This window comes from Polyergus mexicanus, unplaced genomic scaffold (assembly GCF_030449975.1).
Source record: "Polyergus mexicanus isolate NDT 795.1 unplaced genomic scaffold, iyPolMexi1.0 SCAF_3, whole genome shotgun sequence".
Classification (NCBI taxonomy): domain Eukaryota; kingdom Metazoa; phylum Arthropoda; class Insecta; order Hymenoptera; family Formicidae; genus Polyergus; species Polyergus mexicanus.
Window position 1 is genome coordinate 11,285,751 of NW_027223323.1, and position 20,280 is coordinate 11,306,030.

The 20,280-nt window shown below is 32.3% G+C and overlaps 1 protein-coding gene across 2 annotated transcripts; it reads right to left on the reverse strand.

Annotated features, from left to right (window-relative positions):
* Positions 1 to 3,008: 3,008 nt before the first annotated feature.
* U2af50 (U2 small nuclear riboprotein auxiliary factor 50) lies at positions 3,009 to 8,542 on the reverse strand. 2 transcript variants are annotated; one of them, XM_070293190.1, is made up of 8 exons: positions 8,203 to 8,542; positions 7,479 to 7,708; positions 7,118 to 7,378; positions 6,809 to 6,959; positions 6,645 to 6,700; positions 3,689 to 3,970; positions 3,438 to 3,602; positions 3,009 to 3,372 (listed from the first exon to the last, which is right to left on the reverse strand). In XM_070293190.1, the coding sequence occupies exons 1-8, from the start codon at positions 8,222 to 8,224 to the stop codon at positions 3,241 to 3,243; spliced, it is 1,299 nt and encodes a 432-aa protein (XP_070149291.1). In that variant the 5' UTR covers positions 8,225 to 8,542; the 3' UTR covers positions 3,009 to 3,240. The 2 variants fall into 2 exon arrangements, with proteins under 2 accessions (XP_070149291.1, XP_070149292.1); XM_070293191.1 differs by having other exon boundaries at positions 6,821 to 6,959; positions 8,203 to 8,541.
* Positions 8,543 to 20,280: the final 11,738 nt, after the last annotated feature.

The window sequence follows — 20,280 nt, forward strand, 5'->3', positions numbered from 1 at the left end:
GAGAATTATATTTTAAAATAAAATTGTTAAAATTTTGAAAATGTGTGGTCATGTTGTAACACATATATACTGTCCGGTAAAGATTGTGCCAACGCTTGTAAGCGGATAGAACACAATAAATTGAACAGAAAAATCCTGTGACATTTTTTTCTATAACGCTTAATAAAGGAGATATTGAATAAATTTTGGTCAATCAACGCAAACTTTTAACCGGACGCACATCGGTGAGCCGCTCGCCTGGTAGTGTGCGTCGCCGTAATGACGGAGCGCTCACGCACACTGCCAGGCGTGCGGCTAAAGGTCGGAGCTGATTGGCAGACTTTATTCAATAATAACTTCTTTATTAAGCGTTATAGAAAAAAATGTTACAGGACTTTTTTGTTCAGTTTACTGTACTCTACCTGCTCACAAGCGTTGGCACAATCTTTACTGGACACTCTATATATTGTACATTATAAAAAATTTATCTTATGTAATATGTTATTAATACGTGTGTATTTTGTAATAAACCAATAAAGCTATGAAAAGCTATTATTATCTTATAGCTATTATATTCTTGGTACAATTGAAAAGAGATAATATCCCAGTCAGCCAGGTCTGTTCTAACAGATATTGCCAAGTGCTTGCTACAAATTATTGTCAGCAAAAAGGCTATAAATTTGGTACAAGAGTTGTTATTACCGATTAAGCTGGCAGATTGCCGGCAAGAATAAAGCAAAGCTTGCTAACATAACAACACAGCAAATTGGCGGCAGAAACCGAGCAAAGCTTGCTGACATGACTGACATCAGATTGTCGGCAAAAACTGAGCAGGATCTAGAGTGCGCAATCTGATGGCAAATTGGCAGCAAAAACCGAACAAAATCTGCAGCTTATTACAAAGTATTATAAAATAGTTCAGTCGCTTATCGCTATGCGGCGCGTTATTCATTATCTATACCCGTATTCAAATTCTTGTCATGAGTGTATATAAAGCCTACAAAATGCTAATAATAATCAGTTCAATTTTTGACACAATTCTTATACAGGAAATTCAGATATTGAATTGATTTTTTGCAGATCGGACAGATAATTGTTCGATTTTCACTTATTCAAACAATTTCTGTCCAAAAAGATCTTTAATTTTATAAATTAAGTTATTTGAATTTATCTATATGTTTTAACATATTAATATATGATTTTATATAATGTCTAATTATCTAATGGTCATTTTATGACCAAAACTTATCATCATTTTGTTACTTAGAGTTAAGGCTTTAAATCTATTTAAATATATACTTTTATAGGAATGGCCAAAAGCTGCAGAATTTGTTCGGTTTTTGCTGACAATCTGCTATCAGATTGTCTTGCGCAGATCTTGCTCGATTTTTGCCATCAATTTTACGTCAAATCATGTCAAGCTTTGCTCGGTTTTTGCCGTCAATTTGCTGTCAGGATATGTCAACAAGCTTTGTCACCAAAACACAAGCTTAATGCGGACACAGATGGCACTGGATTTGTTACTAAGTTTTGAGCGAATTTGATGCCAATTTGGCAACAATTTGTTATCAAATTGCTTACTGGGATAATTATTAATCTACGAAACTGCAATTACGACTGCTAAAAAATAATATCAAACAAAGATTGACAATCGTGCTTATCCCTATCCTGCTGATGTGATACACGAATTGATAGTAATAAAGCAACAAATCACCAAGTCTAACAAGCGCACCCATGTCTTACATATTGTATATTTGTTTACTTTGTTACCTATTATCCTATTATTATTATTGACCATCATACAATATTTAATTACACAATTTTAACTATAATTTAAACATATATATGCATATATGTATATATGAAAGTAAAAAATTCACGAAAATGGGCGCCCGTTAGTCTTGTTGCATTACTGCTTTCTGCTACGAGAGGCCAGAAAGCATTTTCAGGCCATATCTTGGCCGTAAAGCGATACGTTAGGCTAAAGGAACAAGGAATCGTGATCGTTGATCCTCTTCTATCTTTTCTCTCCACGGAGCGTCCACGCGAGCAATGCAATCGTGTGTGTACGTATACAGACATAACCTATACATCGAGATTGAGAATTCATTCCTCAGCGTTGGTAACTGTGAAACCTGAGTTTCACATTTTCACCGCGTGAGGTCTCAAATATCAATTCGGAGTTTGCCCGTCGACCCTTGAGTTGATTGCAAAACCTTCAACAATTTTTTTTGGACGAATGCGTGAAAAGCACGTGCTATAACTTTAACACAATTTGTTTTTCATTAAGGACTATTCATAGAAAAATCACCGCTTAAATCTGAGATGGACACATCTGGCCCTCCCCTTGTAAGTGATATGCGCGCCTTAGTTACAATGCGGTGATGCGTTGCTAAGAAGCAAAGAGTAAGAGGGGAGCAGTGAGCAGCAGGCATGAGCTAAAAAATCCAGCCGAAAGTTACATATAAATCTCAGTTCATTTATATGATAAGTCGTTGGACACGGTTCTTATTCTTACCGCAGCATCTTTATTCCCATGTCGCCACCGTCAACTCGGAGTTTCACAGCGACTATTCAGGAACCTTAAGAGGTATATCTGTTTGGATCATAACAGTTTTGATAGTTTGACATGTTACTGCTCGATGGTTGGGCTTTATGTGCTATTACAAAAATTCATGATCGACACCGGAGATCACTTTTATCAACTCGTGTTACAGTTTGGAAATTGAATTAATTTCCGACAAAGTTTGTTTAAAAAATCTTTACCCATACTTTTCAAATATAATCTGCATTATAAATTATGTAAAGTAAAATTTTTTTGTAAAGATAATATATTTTTTGTAAAAATGTTATGATTCGCTTTATTATTTTTGAGATAATTATTGTCTGATTTGTTAGAATTATTCTCTTCGCGATATAAAAGTGTATGAGATATCACACATTATCCATGTTTATATTAATGATCAAATGTTTATTATACATATTTATGTTATATTTTTAAAACGCAAGCGAAATTATGCTTGAGTCGATGGATATTATATGCTTTTCCAAAATCGCAATCATTTTAATCACTTATACGCGAATATATGTTATTGTTTCATCGTTGTTTATTAATTAGTAATTGTTAATTCCCGGGGTACGTTTAGACAATTCAAATTCACATATACATTGCATATTATATACATATATATATATATATATATATATATATATATATATATATATAAAATTAATTAAACGGTATGAAAAGGAGAAATCTATTTAGAATTCTCTACGATGATATTTGTCGGGATCGAAGTACGATGTGACTACAACGCGATTATTAAACTTTCGTCCTGTGAGAGTTTGCTGCGCCTTTTGACAGTCAATCACGCTATTGAATTCAACAAATACCTATAACAGAGTAAAAGAATAAGTAATATGCGGGTACTCATTGTCATACTCAATATTAAATGTACCTTTCCACATCCGGGTACATCGACACCTTCGATGGGTCTTGGAATTTCCACAGATCGCACAACGCCGTATTTGTTACACTCTTCTTTAATATCCTCGAGAATGTCTTCATATTCTTCTTCTTCCATTAATTCTTCCGGTGTGACCATATTGAGCAAACAAAGCACCTGAAAGATGTTATATGATTATTTAAATCGTCAAATTATAATTTAGTGATTTCTGATAAGCTTATTCGAATTTTAACAAAGCTTACTTCGGTCGCAGGTCCACTCGTGCCGACCATCGACAAACCAGGCACTTGAATTTGTACTGGAGCTTGTGCGCCTATCATGGGATTCTTAGCACCTACGCTGGCGCGTTGTACAATTAATTTCTTATCACCCAATTGCATCCCGTTCAATCCAGCAATCGCCTGATCGGTCATCGAGACGTCTACATATTCGCAGAAGGCATAACCCTTGGAGAGACCAGTAGCGGAATCCTTTACTAAATTGAATGCCCTCAGTTGTCCAAAGCTCATCAATAACTCTTTCACCTGTATTATTGTGAAACTATATTACTATCTCATTCGCATAACACATAATCTTCAAATCTATAAGTATAGACTATGCAACTCTGATATTAGTTATAAAAAATTTAAATTATATGAAAAGTATCAAAAATTATGCATTACAATATATATTTAAAGATATTTATATTTCTTCAAAAAAGCTTTTTCTGGAAACTTTTTCATATCATCAAAGATCTCGCATTTACAAAAAATTAAGTATATATATATATATAAAATTTATAATCGAAGTTTATTATCAAAATAATTTTTTTTTTAGATTTTAAAATAACTTCAAATTGTAATAATTAATAACAAGATATTTAATTGAATCTCCGATAAATTTATTCTAGAACAATTTGAAAAAAAGTTGCATTGTCTCAATATGAGAAAATTGAAATATAAATGTATAAATATGCTTGCGTATTTTTCCTCGGCAACAACTCCTTATACACACAGCCTTCATGCCGGAGGAAATAATTTCCGTTCGATTGCGCTTCGGCGTCTTTCTCTTTATATCGTTTGTTATTTCAAACATAAAATCTTTGACTTTGATATTCATTTTTAATGTAATATATATACATACATACATACATACATACATATATATATATATATATATATATATATATATATATATATATATATATATATGTACATATATATATATATATATAATTGAATTGTTATACTTACATATATCTCGATGAACTAAGGAACTGAAAATACAAAACTTTAGATAACAACATGCTGCTCTCGATGAGGAATTACATTTTTCTTCTTTTATTTTGTCATATAATTGATTCTACCTCAAAGGAGATTCAGATTCTATCTCAAAATTGTTAATCACTTAACAATTTAATAGAGCAATATGCTTTTATCGATGTAAAATTATTGAATCAGAGAACGCACCATTGGTACAGGAGAACCGACAACACATCGAGGAAGAGGGTCTACAAAATCGTCGCATAATCCAATGTACGAAGGCATGAGAATGGTAAGTACTTGCCTCGAGGGACTGGGCTAGCCTCTCCCCAGGCAGTGTGGTATTTTGTCATGTTCGGTAGTAGTAGTAGTAGTGGTAGAAGTAGTGGTAGAAGTAGTGGTAGTGGTAAGTGAATGCTTTTGATCGGCACGACCCTAAGCTAAGAAATGGGGAGAAAGGGTACTGGTATCAGTCCACAGTTTACTATATAATGAGATGATACGTTTTTTTCTTTTTTTATTCTTCTTACGAATAGTAAAGATTGTAAGAAACCGTTACATTCTATTCAATTAAATATCCAATAAAAGATAGCTGTCTCTTTTTTTATTATTTTTTTTACTATTACTATTTCTACTACTATTACTTTTTTAAAACTATTTACGTTTTTCTTAATATTCTTATTTTTACTCGAGAAGTTTTCAATGCATTGATATATTCGACAGTCATTCGTCCGCGGCGACCTGTAAACGCAACGAAGCACAAGACGAGACGTGCAGTAAAGCCTGAAAAGCCTGTAAAAAGAACAGCTGCAAAAGAGGAAAAGAGGTATTCCTGAAAATAATATATACCGGAGAACTTGGAGCTGTTACCAGATGCACATAAAATTATGTGTTGACCCTGTAATCCCAAAAGAAAGAAAAGGAAAAAAAATTCTGCTAAAAATGTTGATCTTTATGCTTTTCTCGCAGACCTAAAAGAGATCCTTCTTTATAACATGTATTATTGCTGCACGAGAGGATGATTCTGTAAAATTTTAAAGTGTGGAAAAATATCCAAATATCCATATCTATATAAAAAAAATTTTAGAGAAACTTGTTTCAAAATGTCACCAAATATTTCTATATTCAGCTTATCTTTACACCGTATGATTCAAAACATGAATGACTGTTTATTTTCTTCGGTTTATTTCTGAACGTAGACGGGACAAACTCCCCCCCCCCCTTCCCTGTTGGCTCTCCTAAAAAAATTGTCTAGAAATTCGTATGGACGTATCTTCGTGATGGACTGGGTCCGATGCCTAGAAAGGCTGTAAGAGAGAGAAAGATGATCGTCGATGACTGCATATCGTCTAAATGCTGTAACGCCACTAATACTTCCCTAAACTAAGCAATGTATGCCATATTGGAGGAACGACGAGATATAAAGGATGACAAGAAGTTTCGTAGAAAAATACGAGAAGTGGACTGTCCAATTATCTTGGAAAAAAAAAAAATATATATATATATATAAAATACAAAATCACTTCTGAATTATATATCTCTATCTAAGAAGCCTAACCGACGCCGAAATATCTTGAAACGCATACATACCTCTGTTGAATTCGAGTAAGACGAGGGTTTCCAGTCGTGTGTATATATGTGTGAGTGCACTCACTGCTAAATAGCTAAATACCTATATTATAATTTAGTCCTTTGAGGGTAACTTACAACGCGACAGGGTTAACATATGCACATGCCTCCCGTGCTATATATAATCCTGTATCGTTGTGATATCGCGGAATGCAATTTTTCATTGATCATTGAAGCCAGTTTTTTCTTTATAAAAATTTATAATATCCATTAGTAATGTAATTTGGCAAACTAACTCGATTGATCAGAATAGGTATCAATGAAGAAAAAAAATTGCATCCGAAGATGTGCAATAGATAAAATTATTTCATGGTTTTGCCGTGCATACCTGTTCCTCATTCAAATAATTTGGTAAGCCACCAATGAAGATCTTGTGCGGCGAATCTAAAATAGAAATATACACACACAATTAAAATAAACATAGATTATGATTAAATGTGACACAGTCAAAAGTGCATTGTTAAATATAAAGAAATGTATGTTAGAACATACCGGGAACCGTACCTGGCACGTTCATGCTTGGATTATCAGTCATCCCTGGCATTGGTTGGTAATCATGTGGCCTTCTTATTTTCAAACTCTGTCCTTTAAAATTTATACCATCAAATGCCATGGCTTGAGTAGTTTCATCTATTGATCGGAACTATTTAAAAAGAGAAAAAATTAAAAAGAATATCAACAATATATTTAAGTTACTGATCAAAACTTATATTATCTATACCATACTTGTAATGATGTGTAAAAAAAATGATATAAAAAAATTGTATCCTGTGTATATGTATATGCAAGTTAATATTATACCTCCAAAAATGCGAAATTTTTGTCTAAATTAATTTGACACGCCAATACTGGATTTCCGGCGGCTTGTGCGAGTCCAGACAGATGCATCTGTTGATTGAAGAATTCCATCATTTCTTCCTCAGTGACACCAAATGGAATGTTCCCTACATAAAGTCTTCTCGCTTGACGAGTTATAGTGCTACCAACTACAGGTACAGCTGCCTGTGGCGTGTCTGCTACAATATTTGCAGGAATTTGTCCAGCAGCTTGCATAGCCTTGTACTATAAAAATAAAAAATATATATGTATAAATATAATATTTAAAATAACAAATCCCTAAGAAAGCAAAAAAAACCTAACTAAATATAAAAAATAATCTTACCTGCAAAGGAGTAATATGTTCAAAACCAGGTGGTGGCACATCCCAATAAAGAGAAGGTTTTCTTCTCCTAGAGCTACGACTTTTCTTGGGTGAGTTACTCCTCTTTCTATCTCTACGATCCTTGGAGCGAGAACGCGATCGCTTTCTACGATCTCTGCTTCGTGATCGATGCCTCCTATCACGTTCTCTATCTCGATCTCTATCTTTATCCCGATCCTGTCTGTCACGATCTAAGAATAAAAACAAATTGGGGCATCATCTAATTATGTAACAGAAAATATATAATTTTATTAAGTTTACTTGTGATTTACTTGTACCTATAGATTACTACACATCTCTTCAAATAAGAAAACAATATTTTAATAATATTCAATAAAACTAATAGAAAGACAATATCACCATTGAATAATACACCCATTTTTGCATAATTTTCGATATTTTAAATTATTTTTTATAAAAAATACATAAAATAAAATACATATATATACATATATATACATATATAAAAAATAAAATTTTTAAATAAATCTTGTATCTGAATTTATAAGATAAAGGAGAAAGGCTGTTATCTTGAAACGTTACTCGAAACAACTCTTCAAATTGTGTTTATTAACTTGGATGTCTGACCATTACATTTGTAAATAAATCCGCTAACCCGCTAATAACGCGGTATTAGCTTGATAATATCTCGATTGCCAACCGCGTGATTTTCCGAATTACTCACCTCCGTTAAAATCCTCGCCCATCCTTTATATATTACTTCAAAAAAATACGTATGTTAACTGTTCCTAGACAACTTTCCGAAATGGCGTTGATGGCGTACGGCGCGTACAAGTGTACTGTATATGACCATGGACATAAGAAATATCTGGACGGAGCCGCAGGATTGATGACAAAGGGAAAAGAGGATTGAAAGTTCAGGGAGCCGATTATGTATTCTAGGAGCCTATTACGGTTCTTCAAACGAGGTGAAAATTACAAAAATAAACATATTTATTAGATTTTGACAAATGAAATTGTATATACTTAGTGAATTTCCTTATTTTTGTAATTTTCACTTTGTTTCAAAAACGTATTAAAGGCCGTATTACATTACGGGCTGCGGTTGGGGTTACGGTTGTCAGTTGCGAATTAACCAATCAGCTGGCAAGCTGCTTTGCTTCGATTGGTCAATTCGCAGCTATCAATTGTAACCCCAACCGAACCCGCTACCCGTAGTGTAATACGGCCTTAATAGGTCCCCTTGAAACAAAATGAAAATTATAAAGGCCGTATTATACTACGGGTTGCGGGCTCGATTGCGGTTGACGATTACGGATTGACCAATCAGAGCAAAGCAGCTTGTCAGTTGATTGGTCAATTCGTAACTATCAACCGTAATCCCAACCGTAATCGAACCGGCAACCCGTAGTGTAATACGGCCTTAAAAGTGAACAGATTTACTAGATTTCGACGAATGAAATCGTAAATACTCTAGTGAATTTCCTTAGTTTCGTAATTTTTACATCGTTTTAAGATATATATAGGCCGGTATTCATAGTCAGTTCTTATATTTAGGACCGTCTTAAGAACAATCTTAATATGTCCTAAACCAATCACAGAGCCGTATTAGCATCTTAAGACATTACTTAAGGGGATCCAAAATTACCGACAAAACGCGAAAGTCGTTTCAAGTGAAAATCTTTTTTTTGGCTACACAGATTGATAAATCCTTTTCCACACTTAAAGTATTGATAATAACAAAGGCGGGGAGCTATATTTCATATAACAAATAAAAGAAAAGTTAAACAATTACAGATTTGTTATCGACTTCTTGCGTCAAGTCGTAACAATATTTATTTAATATAAAAGTTCTGCAGTTTGTTCGTGCACAAGATATAGCTCCCCGCCTCGGGATAACATGAAGGAATATTAGTGAACTGTTAGAAATAAGTTTATTAGTCTAGTAAAAAAGATTTTCACTCGAAATGCTTTCATGCATATGTGTGCGTGCGAGATTGAGGCTCAAGAGTAAAACAGAGCAGTAGATTAGTTGCGTGATGTCGCGATAGACGGAGCTGCAATCTTACATGACAAGGACAGACATAATCGTACTACCTTTGTCTCTTTCATGCGTGTAGAGTAATATACATGTACGCACTAACATTATTGCAGTATCTTTTTTCTCTCGATCATACACTCTGTCTCTTTCTAATCGCTCGCTCGCTATGTACTACGTATCGCTTAGCTTCATGCTCCTCGCATATTCACTTACGCGTTCACTCGCGCTTCTCTCTCTCTCTCTCTCTCTTTTTGCTCGTTCATTATTGTATATTGTATTCTTTTATTCCCATTATTATATTCTTTTATTTGCTCAATTTTTATTCTTTCTATTCTCGTCTCCCTACATGAAAATAAATAAATTTATTTATTTATGTTTATTTGATACATCATAAATGAGATACACAAATTATTTTCTTTTTCTATTTAACTATAGTTAAATACAACATATGTATACATACAAAAATACACATAATTAAATACTTTTTCTATTTATGACATACACAATATCTCATTTATGTTGTATAAAATAAAGACGAATAAATTAATGTATTATTATGTAGGAAGATAAGAATATAGAAAGAATAAAAGTCGAAGAAATAAAAGAATATAATAATAGGGATGAAAGAATACGATAAAGAACGAGGAGCAAGCGAGATGACAAACATCAAAGAGTTCTGAAGTCTCGTTCGCGAGGCTCTCTTTATCTATATCTATAATATCTCGGGTTACATATCGTTCGTAAAATTTCTGTTTTTCGTATTTTATCGATATCAAAATAATTCTAATAGATTAATGAGATTCTTGCGATTAAAATAATACTAAACATGACATAAATCGGATAATTTTTAATCAGTTATGTTATTAAAATTATGATTACTTATTTCATTAAAAATAATCGGATTTATATCGTATTTGGTGTCATTTTAATCGCAAAAATGTAATTAATCCACTACAATTATTTTCAGATATATAAAATGCGAAATACAAAAGTTTTATTTTCTATAGTAAGATGACATATATACGTGAAAGATTACAGATAAAAGGAGTCACGCGAGCGAGGCTTCGGAACTCTTTCATGTTTGTCATCTCACTTACTCCTTCATTCTTTCTCGCTCTCGCTTTTGTCGACTCTTCAGCGTCGGGGATCTTTTCTTATCTACAAAATATGAACATTTTCTAAATAAAAAGTGAAACTTGTATTTTCCATTTCATCTGTATAAAAATAATTATAATGGATTAATGAGATTCTTGCGATTAAAATGACACGAAACATGACATAAATCGAATTATTTTTAATCAATTATGTTATTAAAATTATGATTACTTATTTCATTTAAAATTGTCCGATTTATGTCATATTTGGTGTTATTTTAATCGCAAGAATCTCATTAATCCATTATAATTATTTTTATACTAATAAAATACAATATGAAAGTTTCAGTTTTTATTTTATAAGATATTTATATATAGTAGATAAGGAAAGATCCCCGCGCGATGCTGGAGAGTCGACAAAAGCGAAAGCGAGAAAGAATGAAGGAGCAAGCGAGACGATAAATATCGAAGAATTCCGAAGTCTCGCTCGTGAGGCTCCCTTTATCTATAATCTTTCACGTTAGATTAATATATATAAATTAGAGGATTGTAGATATAAATACGCGACAACGCGAAATTTTGTTTCTAATCTAATTTTACCTCAGGAGGATTTTAACTCACTCTCTTTTCTTGATTCCATGTTCTACAATTTTTATTTTATAATACTTTTTGATAAATCTAATAATTTTAGTGTTGTTTTAAGTTTTTTGGTAAAAATTATTTATTTCATTTTTTGCGATTTTCTTCAAAACGAAGCAAAAACGAGCAAATCTCTAAAGGACTTTTTGTTTTAGTTTATCGGTCCCCTACACGCTCCTAAAGTTTTGACATTTAAATTGGGGACACCCTGTATAACATATTATAAATGTTTCTAAATTTATATTACAAATATATAAACATTTATATACATACACAATTATATGTATAATACATTTACATATATATATATATATATATATATATATTATACATGTATAAAATATATTATACATATATGCATGTATATATGAATATATACACATACACAAATGATCAAGTGATATTTCTCTTGAAAACTATATGGAAAAATACATGTCACAATATGAGCGATGTTGAAATTTTGTGTTCAAACTATGCAATAAAGACACATCTATATTTTACTATCATCGACACGCTTAGATATGCTTCGATATCTGCGAGACGATACAACAGTAAAAATACGCGATATTGTCTCGATACACAATGCAAAAGATTACTTTTTCTATTATGCATATGTTTCAAATAATAATGTGTCGGTAATGGCGGAACTAAAAACGTCGGTATTATCGATATTTTTAGTTACGTTTGGATGAGGGCGCTAACCCGTCGGAGTTCTCCCGTCGCTTTAGGAATTTAGGATCCCCTTAAGGGGATTCTAAAATGACGGCCGAACTCCGACGGGTTAGCGCCCTCATCTAAGCGTAACTAAAATTATCGATAATACCGACCGAAATTATCGATAATATCAATAATTTTAGTTCCGCTGTTACCGATAATATTTCTGCATGTTTTATGCATATTTGAAAGAGAATTGTGTTCAATATGATGAAATCGGACAACATCGTGTATTTCTACTGCTCTATTGCCTCGCACGCATATCTAAGCGTATCTAAGCGTATAGATAACAATATAACATAGACACGTGTCTGCCTTTATTGCATATTTGAACACAATTGCACATATTACTTATATGGACTTTTATGTGTGTGTGTGTGTTCGCGCGCGCGCGCACCTTTTCATATATCTTTCCAAAAGGAATAATATTTGGCCATGTGTTTGTGTGTGTATGTATTGTTATATATATATGTGTGCCTTTTATGTGTGTGTGTGTGTGTATATATATATATATATATATATATATATATATATATATATATATATATATATACATACATACATACATACATACATACATACATACATACATACATACATACATACATACATACGTACATACATACATACATACAATGGCACAATACATATATATGTATTATAATATATAATAACGGTTATATTGCTAATCTTACATAACTATCGCATCCGGTTCAAAATATTGTAAAGCAACCAGCACATGTATATTGCCTCTGGAATACTTTTTACAATAACCAGCACACGTAAATCGCCTCTGGAATATTTTTTACAATAACCAGCACACGTAAATCGCCTCTGGGATATTTTTTACAATAACCAGCACACGTAAATCGCCTCTGGAATATTTTTTACAATAACCAGCACACGTAAATCGCCTCTGGGATATATTTTTAACCAGAACGCTCTGGTGCAACCGCATCTGGTATGAAATATTTACAACCAGTTCACGAAAAGATCGCATATAGATAATAAATAACACACATATAGTATGCTCGGATCAGAAAGAGGCGGACAGAGAAGAATGGGCAAAGAGAAAGAGGATATGAGTGTAAGTGAGCAAGTGTCTATACAAGTGCCAAAAGTAAGAAAAAAAAGGAAATAGTTGGATCTTTCTCCGTAGCAATACTTTATGCTCACTAATATTTAGCGACTGATGTGAATTATTAATCGATATATCGTTGTACAGCCATTTCCTCGCTTACTCATTTCTATTCTCTCTCTCTCTCTCTCTCTCTCTCTCTCTCTCTCTCTCTCTCTCTCCCTCTTTCTTTTTTTTGCCCATGTCTGTCCATTTCTTTATAACAAAAATACTATATGAGTACTAAATACTATGTGCATCATATACATATAATGTGTATGTTCATGTATTGTAGTAATTCTAAATTCTATTTAAAGATTAATTTTATGTTACAATTTTTTTATACAAATGTCTTTATGTTGTTTTCTATTTAGGAATTGCTTTAAAGATATAATCAAAAAATAAAAAAAGAAACTTGAAATATTACATTTTTATATAATATAATATTACATTATCATACTTATATTTTTGTGTAAACTGCACGGAAAAAAAATTCAATTATATCTAGCGATATATTAGTATATATTGGATGATTGCATAAGTTCGTGCCCGATTTTCATAGATGGCATTAAGTTACTGCATGGCGGAGTTCTATTGTTTTCGTGTGGTAATTGTTGCTTACACCGAATAGATGACGTTGTCTTATGTCAATTTAGCGGCAGACATTGTTCAGATAAGTCCATTTGTGCATAAGAGAAATCATTAAAAATGGAGAACGAAAGGTGCATTTGCGGCATGTAATGCAATATGAATTTCGGAAAGGCGTGAGTGTTGGGATTGCACAAAAAAATATTCAAAGCGTTTATTTGGACCGCGCTCCTGCTCTCCGAACAGTCAAAAAGTGGTTTGGCAGATTTCGAAATGGTGATTTCAACATGGAGGATCAACCCCGCTTTGGACGGCCTTCTGGCATTGATGATGACATTGTGCATGCCTTAGTGGAAAGAAACCCAAGGATTACAACTGAGGATACTGCTGAGAGGCTGAACATCGATAATTCAACCGCTTTTCATCATTTAAAAAAGCTTGGATACATTTCCAAGCTTGATGCGTGGGTGCCGCATCTCCTGACTGAAAGGAATAAGCTGCAGGAAAACTGCAGGAGTTGCAATGGGAAATTCTGCAGCATCCGCCATATTCTCCAGATATTGCGCCTTCAGATTTTTATCTGTTCCGATCTTTGCAGAATAGTTTAAATGGCAAGAATCTCAATTCCGAGGAAGCTGTCGAAAACCACCTTACAAACTTTTTTCAAGAAAAACCAAGTTCTTTCTTCAAAAATGGAATCGACAAGCTTATAGATCGTTGGAAAACCATTGTAGAAAAGAATGGAGACTATATAATTGATTAATAAAAGTGTTATCTCTAAAATCTAATCTATTGAAGTTTATATTTAAATCGGGCACGAACTTATGCAATCACCCAATAGTATACATTAAAACAATTCCTTCTAGAATTATGGTATATAAATATATTAACCTTTTGATCCTTATTCTTTTTAAAGAAAGTCTGCGGGCAAAGCGAGGCAAGCGTTTTTCATTACATTTTCGCCCCATTATATGAACACACTATAACTACACAAACACAACACTCGTTTTTTAAATTCGACGCGTTATAACGCGTTATAACGGTTAAGCACACTTTTGCGGTTATCTCTCGTTACGCGTATGTACACAACACGCGCGACTGAGACTGAGACTGAGTAATGCCGCGCACTGATATTATCGCATGTGCCTGGCTGTGTGCGTGTGAATAGTACAGTCGTCTTATTCCCCGATACGTACATATCTACTTAGATACATGCATGCTACAAATATCGCGTAATAATAAAAACAAATGCGCATCTTTATAAACGAATATTCTGTAACCGAATAAAAAGTTATTTTCATATTGATTAAAATTAATTCAATACATAAAAACATTATTTATTAATATTTTACGACGTGTCATTTTAATCACAATAATGTAATTAATGCATTTAAATTATTTTCGGATATATAAAATGCGAAATACAGACATTTGATTTTCTATAGTAACATGACATATATATGAACCCTGACACGGCACATGACCGGTGATGCGGTTGACGCCGGACACCCTGTCCGGCGTCAACCGCATCACCGGTCATGTGCAGGTAGAGCAGGTGAAACCGAGAAGAAAAGTCCTGTACCAATTTTTTATATAACACTTAATAAAAGAGTTATTATTGAGTAAAGTCTGGCCAATCAGCGCCGATCTTTAGCCGGGCGCACGTCGGTGAACCGTGTGCCTGATAGTGTACGCCGCTGCACCTTGACAGCGCGCGGCTCATTGACATGCGCCCGGCTAAAGGTCGGCGCTGATTAGCCAGACTTTACTCAATAATAACTCTTTTATTATGTGTTATAGAAAAAAAGGTAAAGGACTTTTCTTCTCAATTTCATCTGCTCTACCTGCACACGACCGGTGATGCGATTGACGCCGGACACCCCGACATATTATAGATAAAGAGAGCCTCGCGAGCGGGCTTCGGAGCTCTTTGATGTTTATCATCTCGGTTGCTCCTCGTTCTTTATTGTATTCTTTCATCCTCATTATTATATTCTTTTATTTCTTCGATCTTTATTCTTTCTACATTCTCGTCTTCCTACATAATAATACATTAATTTATTCGTTTTTATTTTATACAACATAAATGAGATATTGTGTATGTCATAAATAGAAAAAGTATTTAATTATGTGTATTTTTGTATGTACATGTGTTGTATTTAACTATAGTTAAATAGAAAAAGAAAATAACTTGTGTATCTCATTTATGATGTATCAAATAAACATAAATAAATAAATGTATTTATTTTCATGTAGGGAGACGAGAATAGAAAGAATAAAAATTGAGCAAATAAAAGAATATAATAATGGGAATAAAAGAATACAATATACAATAATGAACGAGCAGAAAGAGAGAGAGAGAGAGAGAGAGAGAGAGAGAGAGAGAGAGAGAAGCGCGAGTGAATATGCGAGGAGCATGAAGCTAAGCGATACGTAGTATATAGCGAGCGAGCGATTAGAAAGAGACAGAGTGTATGATCGAGAGAAAAAAGATACTGCAATAATGTTAGTGCGTACATGTATATTACTCTACACGCATGAAAGAGACAAAGGTAGTACGATTATGTCTGTCCTTGTCATGTAAGATTGCAGCTCCGTCTATCGCGACATCACGCAACTAATTTACTGCTCTGTTTTACTCTTGAGCCTCCATCTCGCACACACACATATGCGCGAAAATTTTATTTTGCAAAATCTTTTTTATGAAGCTTCTAAACTCACTTCTCTAAGTTCACTTATACACTGATGAAATGCCGAGTGCGGAGTTTACTGATTAGGCACGTGTAGATTACAAATTTGTTATATTAAGTAAATGTTGACGCAGAAGCCGATAACAAAACTGTAATTTTCTCATTTGTTTTTACTTTTCAAATGAAATCGTGAACTCCGCACTCCGTTATTATGTATACTTTAATTATGGAAAAGGATTTGTTGATATCTATAATCAACAAAAAGATTTTGCAAAATAAAGAATATTCGCGTTCTGTCGGTAATCCGGCATCCCCTTAAGAGGAGCCGCGTCGGCGTTTTTCTTACGACGCTTTAACTAGCGAACTAGCCGGTACAGTGGCGCTAACTGTATCTATTTTATGACTGAGCGGAACTACATGGCCAGATTCACTTCAATGCTACGGTAAAATGACCGGATGGTTTATGTCTCTTATTTTAATACGACCCAGGCATATTTTTATACTTTGCTTTGGTGTAAGTTTTATGCGATTTAAAATTTATGAGAAATTTTCTTTTAAATTATGCACCATGTAAGATATACATTGCAAATCAAAAGATCCTAATCGCACTAAATATCGATTATGAATTGATGTTATAACATACACCATAAATACTTGCGGTTAGTTACATTGATCTCATATATTTTTTAAATAGTTTAACAATTTATTAACAGTGTTTAACATTTTTTTAAATTTCTATTTAACTTTCTATATACTTGACGTGTGTTTTTTTAGCCTTTTTTTAAAAAGATTTTTTTAGAAGATATTTAGTATAAGACTATGAAGAATTCAAAAATCTTGTGAAACTATACCAATCTACGAATGCGCAAAAATAATTAAGTAGTGAGAAATGGTTAAAATGTGTAATATATTTTCGTCACTAAACAGGAAAATCGAAGAATTTTTACCAAATGTCCCTAAAAGCAATCATAATTTCTTATTCGATTATGTATATTATTTGATATAATACAATTGTAAAAATAACAAAAAAGTAATAAATATATTTTATATTTTGTCAATTTTCTCGATTGTATAATGGAAAATCATAATTTTTTTGCAATATTTGATCATTGATTTTTTTTCGACATTGCTTATCTCTAAAGCTTGCACGCAACATAAAATTTCTATAAGAATTTAAATTTTTTTAACAAAATATATACATGTCATGTAAACCTTTTCGAAAGTAATTTTTTTCTTAAAGAAACTTTCTCTTTTTCGGCAACAGTAACATTTCTTTGAATCTCAAAGGGATTTTCAGGTAATACATTTCTTTGTTATAAGAGCATTTTTATTGATACTATTGCGTACAGCAATTAAAATAAAAGAAGATTTTCATTTCAGGCAGTTTGAAGAGTATGCAGAGATCGTTGGGTTTATTTTTTTCTTTCACCCAGTTTCATTTGTTGAATCCGGCTTTTACTTAAATAAATTAGACAGCACTAAAAAATAAATTAGACTTTTTTCTTTTTTGATTTTGGGTAGAGGGCTTGTTTTTTTCTTTTTTTTAGTGTTGGAAAAGGAGAGAAATAGAAGGTATTGCATATATGCATACATTCCGTAGAACACAAAGATTTTTTTTTCAGATACTCGATATGAAAATGATTATTCCGTCTTTATCATCATCAACTTTTCTCCTCCTCCTTTCTTACTCATCATTTCTTTGCACACTAAACATAGACAATAAGTATGAGAGAATCTGGATATTAGTTGAAACTCACAAAGATCCCTAAAAATTCGTTATCAAACTATTGAGCCCATATATCTTTCTCTTTACCTAGAATTATGATATTAAAATTAAAAGTTTTTCCTAAGTATTTTTCCAAAAATTCTTATACGTCACTTATACTTTTGATTTTTTTCGTATAATTAAAAATATCTAAATTTATAGATATTTATAATGTACAATTAAGTGAAATCTATTCGTTAGATATTGCAATATTCGTGTCCTATAAAATATATGTATGAGAAGTATGTATATATATTGTACATGTAATACCCTCTACACTTTTCTCCTTTTCCGCCTTTTAAAAAAAGAACAAGCTTCCTATTCAAAATCAGAAAAGAAAGAAGTCTACTTTATTCTTTAGTGCAAGTAAAAACCACGATTGTAATAAAAATATAATGAGAGAAATTTGTTAATAGCTCGCGAAAATGATAAAATTGACCGTTGCTTTCTTTCTTCTGTTTAAGATGTGTTTCAAAATTTTTTCCGGATACTAAAACTATTTTGATTATGATTTTCGGATTCAATAAGTGAAACTAAATGAAAAAAGAAAGGTGAATCCAACGATTTCTGCGTACTCCCCAAACCGCTTGAAATGCATATCCTCCTTTGTTTGTCTAGCATTGTTGTCACAATGATAAAGACTATTGTTACAATAGAATATCTTTTTAATTTAGAATTTGAGATCGTAGTATACTGCTATTCTGTAATCTTCTATCTTTCTTTTTCTGTCTTAAAGGCGCATATGTAGAAAAGAAACATTGTATTCTCAGTTTCCTTTCTCTTTCGGACATATTGTTACATGGCAATTAGTATAGTGGGAGAAAGTACAAGACCTTTAGGTTTTCAGGTAAGGATTTCAAAATAAGAGTGGACACATAGGAACAGTATTGCAGTAGTGATCGCAGTCGATATGCTTTTAAAAGCAGGGAATTAATTATACGCAAATAATTTGTTGCGGATAATTTAAATTACATTATTCTTTCGTGTTTCACTAGATTTTTTTTGTAATGGCTAGGATAATGTGCTTATCTCAGGAGGTGATCACCATTATTCTCGGCTACAACGATATCAGCGTTGAGGATATCATTAACTTCAGATGTGTATGCAAGCAATTCCGGTGGGCAGTCAAATATGACAAGTATGTGGAAAAAAAGTTTTCTCAGAGGTAATCTTTTGTAATTTCATTTTAGTAATCTATCACACACGCAAAAAATATAATTTATAAAAATAAAATAAATAAAAAATATTAAAAATTTATTATAATAAAACAAAAAAATAAAAAGACTCATTATTCTGTACATAAAAGTATTACGGTAAGATTATCGAAAACTAAATATTTTACGAGATATTTTATTTTTTATATTAAAATATGTCAAATTAAAATATAAAATAACTAAAAAAATATATAACGAAAAGACACTTTATTATAGTGTTTTGAAAAGCACTCGAGATAAGAATATGCAATAAAAAATGTGAGCTCCATTTAAGAAAACATTGATCACATTGACCTTACCTTAAAAAAGTCACTCAAGATCAAGTCCATATTTTTATCATGTGGCCCCCTCGAAACTATGCAACTGTTGTCTGAAACATTTTTTCCGATCTCTTCTACTTTAAGAGATATTCAGCTACATCACCTAAAATAATACACTCTGTATATATATTTATATGCTAAATAAATAAATAATAATTGAATTATTGGATAATAATTTAAATATGCGAATTTTTTTTAATAATCTGTATTAATATAGATGCGATTGTGCAACATATTTTTAAAAAGAAAATTAAATAATTTTCTTGTTAAAAAATCGCATAATCTCATCCATGTTAATATAGATTATTAAAAAAAGATATAAGAGAAAAACAAAATTCGAACCTGCAAATATACAGTGTAGGTCCGTCCGTAGTAGTCGATCGCTTTACGCTCGCAACTACAATTGCTAGGTCATAAACTATTGTTAGGAATTAGTATATACAGAGAAAATTTAAATTAATTTTTCTCTAAAATAAAATAAAGTAAAATTTTTTTACTTTTGTCCAATATAACTTTTACTTAATATATTTCTCTATCTCGAATTTATAAAGTTTTATTAATTTCTCTCTCCTTTCGTTCTTAAATCTTCAAAAATTCTCTGTTATTTTTTAATTATATAT

Coding starts and splice junctions, on each gene's coding strand:
- U2af50 (XM_070293190.1), bottom strand. CDS start 8,224: ATGGGCGAGGATTTTAACGGAG. Junction 7,709..8,202: donor GGGCGAGGATTTTAACGGAG/GTGAGTAATTCG, acceptor TTTTATTCTTAG/ATCGTGACAGACAGGATCGG. Junction 3,603..3,688: donor CGAGTGGACCTGCGACCGAA/GTAAGCTTTGTT, acceptor AACATCTTTCAG/GTGCTTTGTTTGCTCAATAT.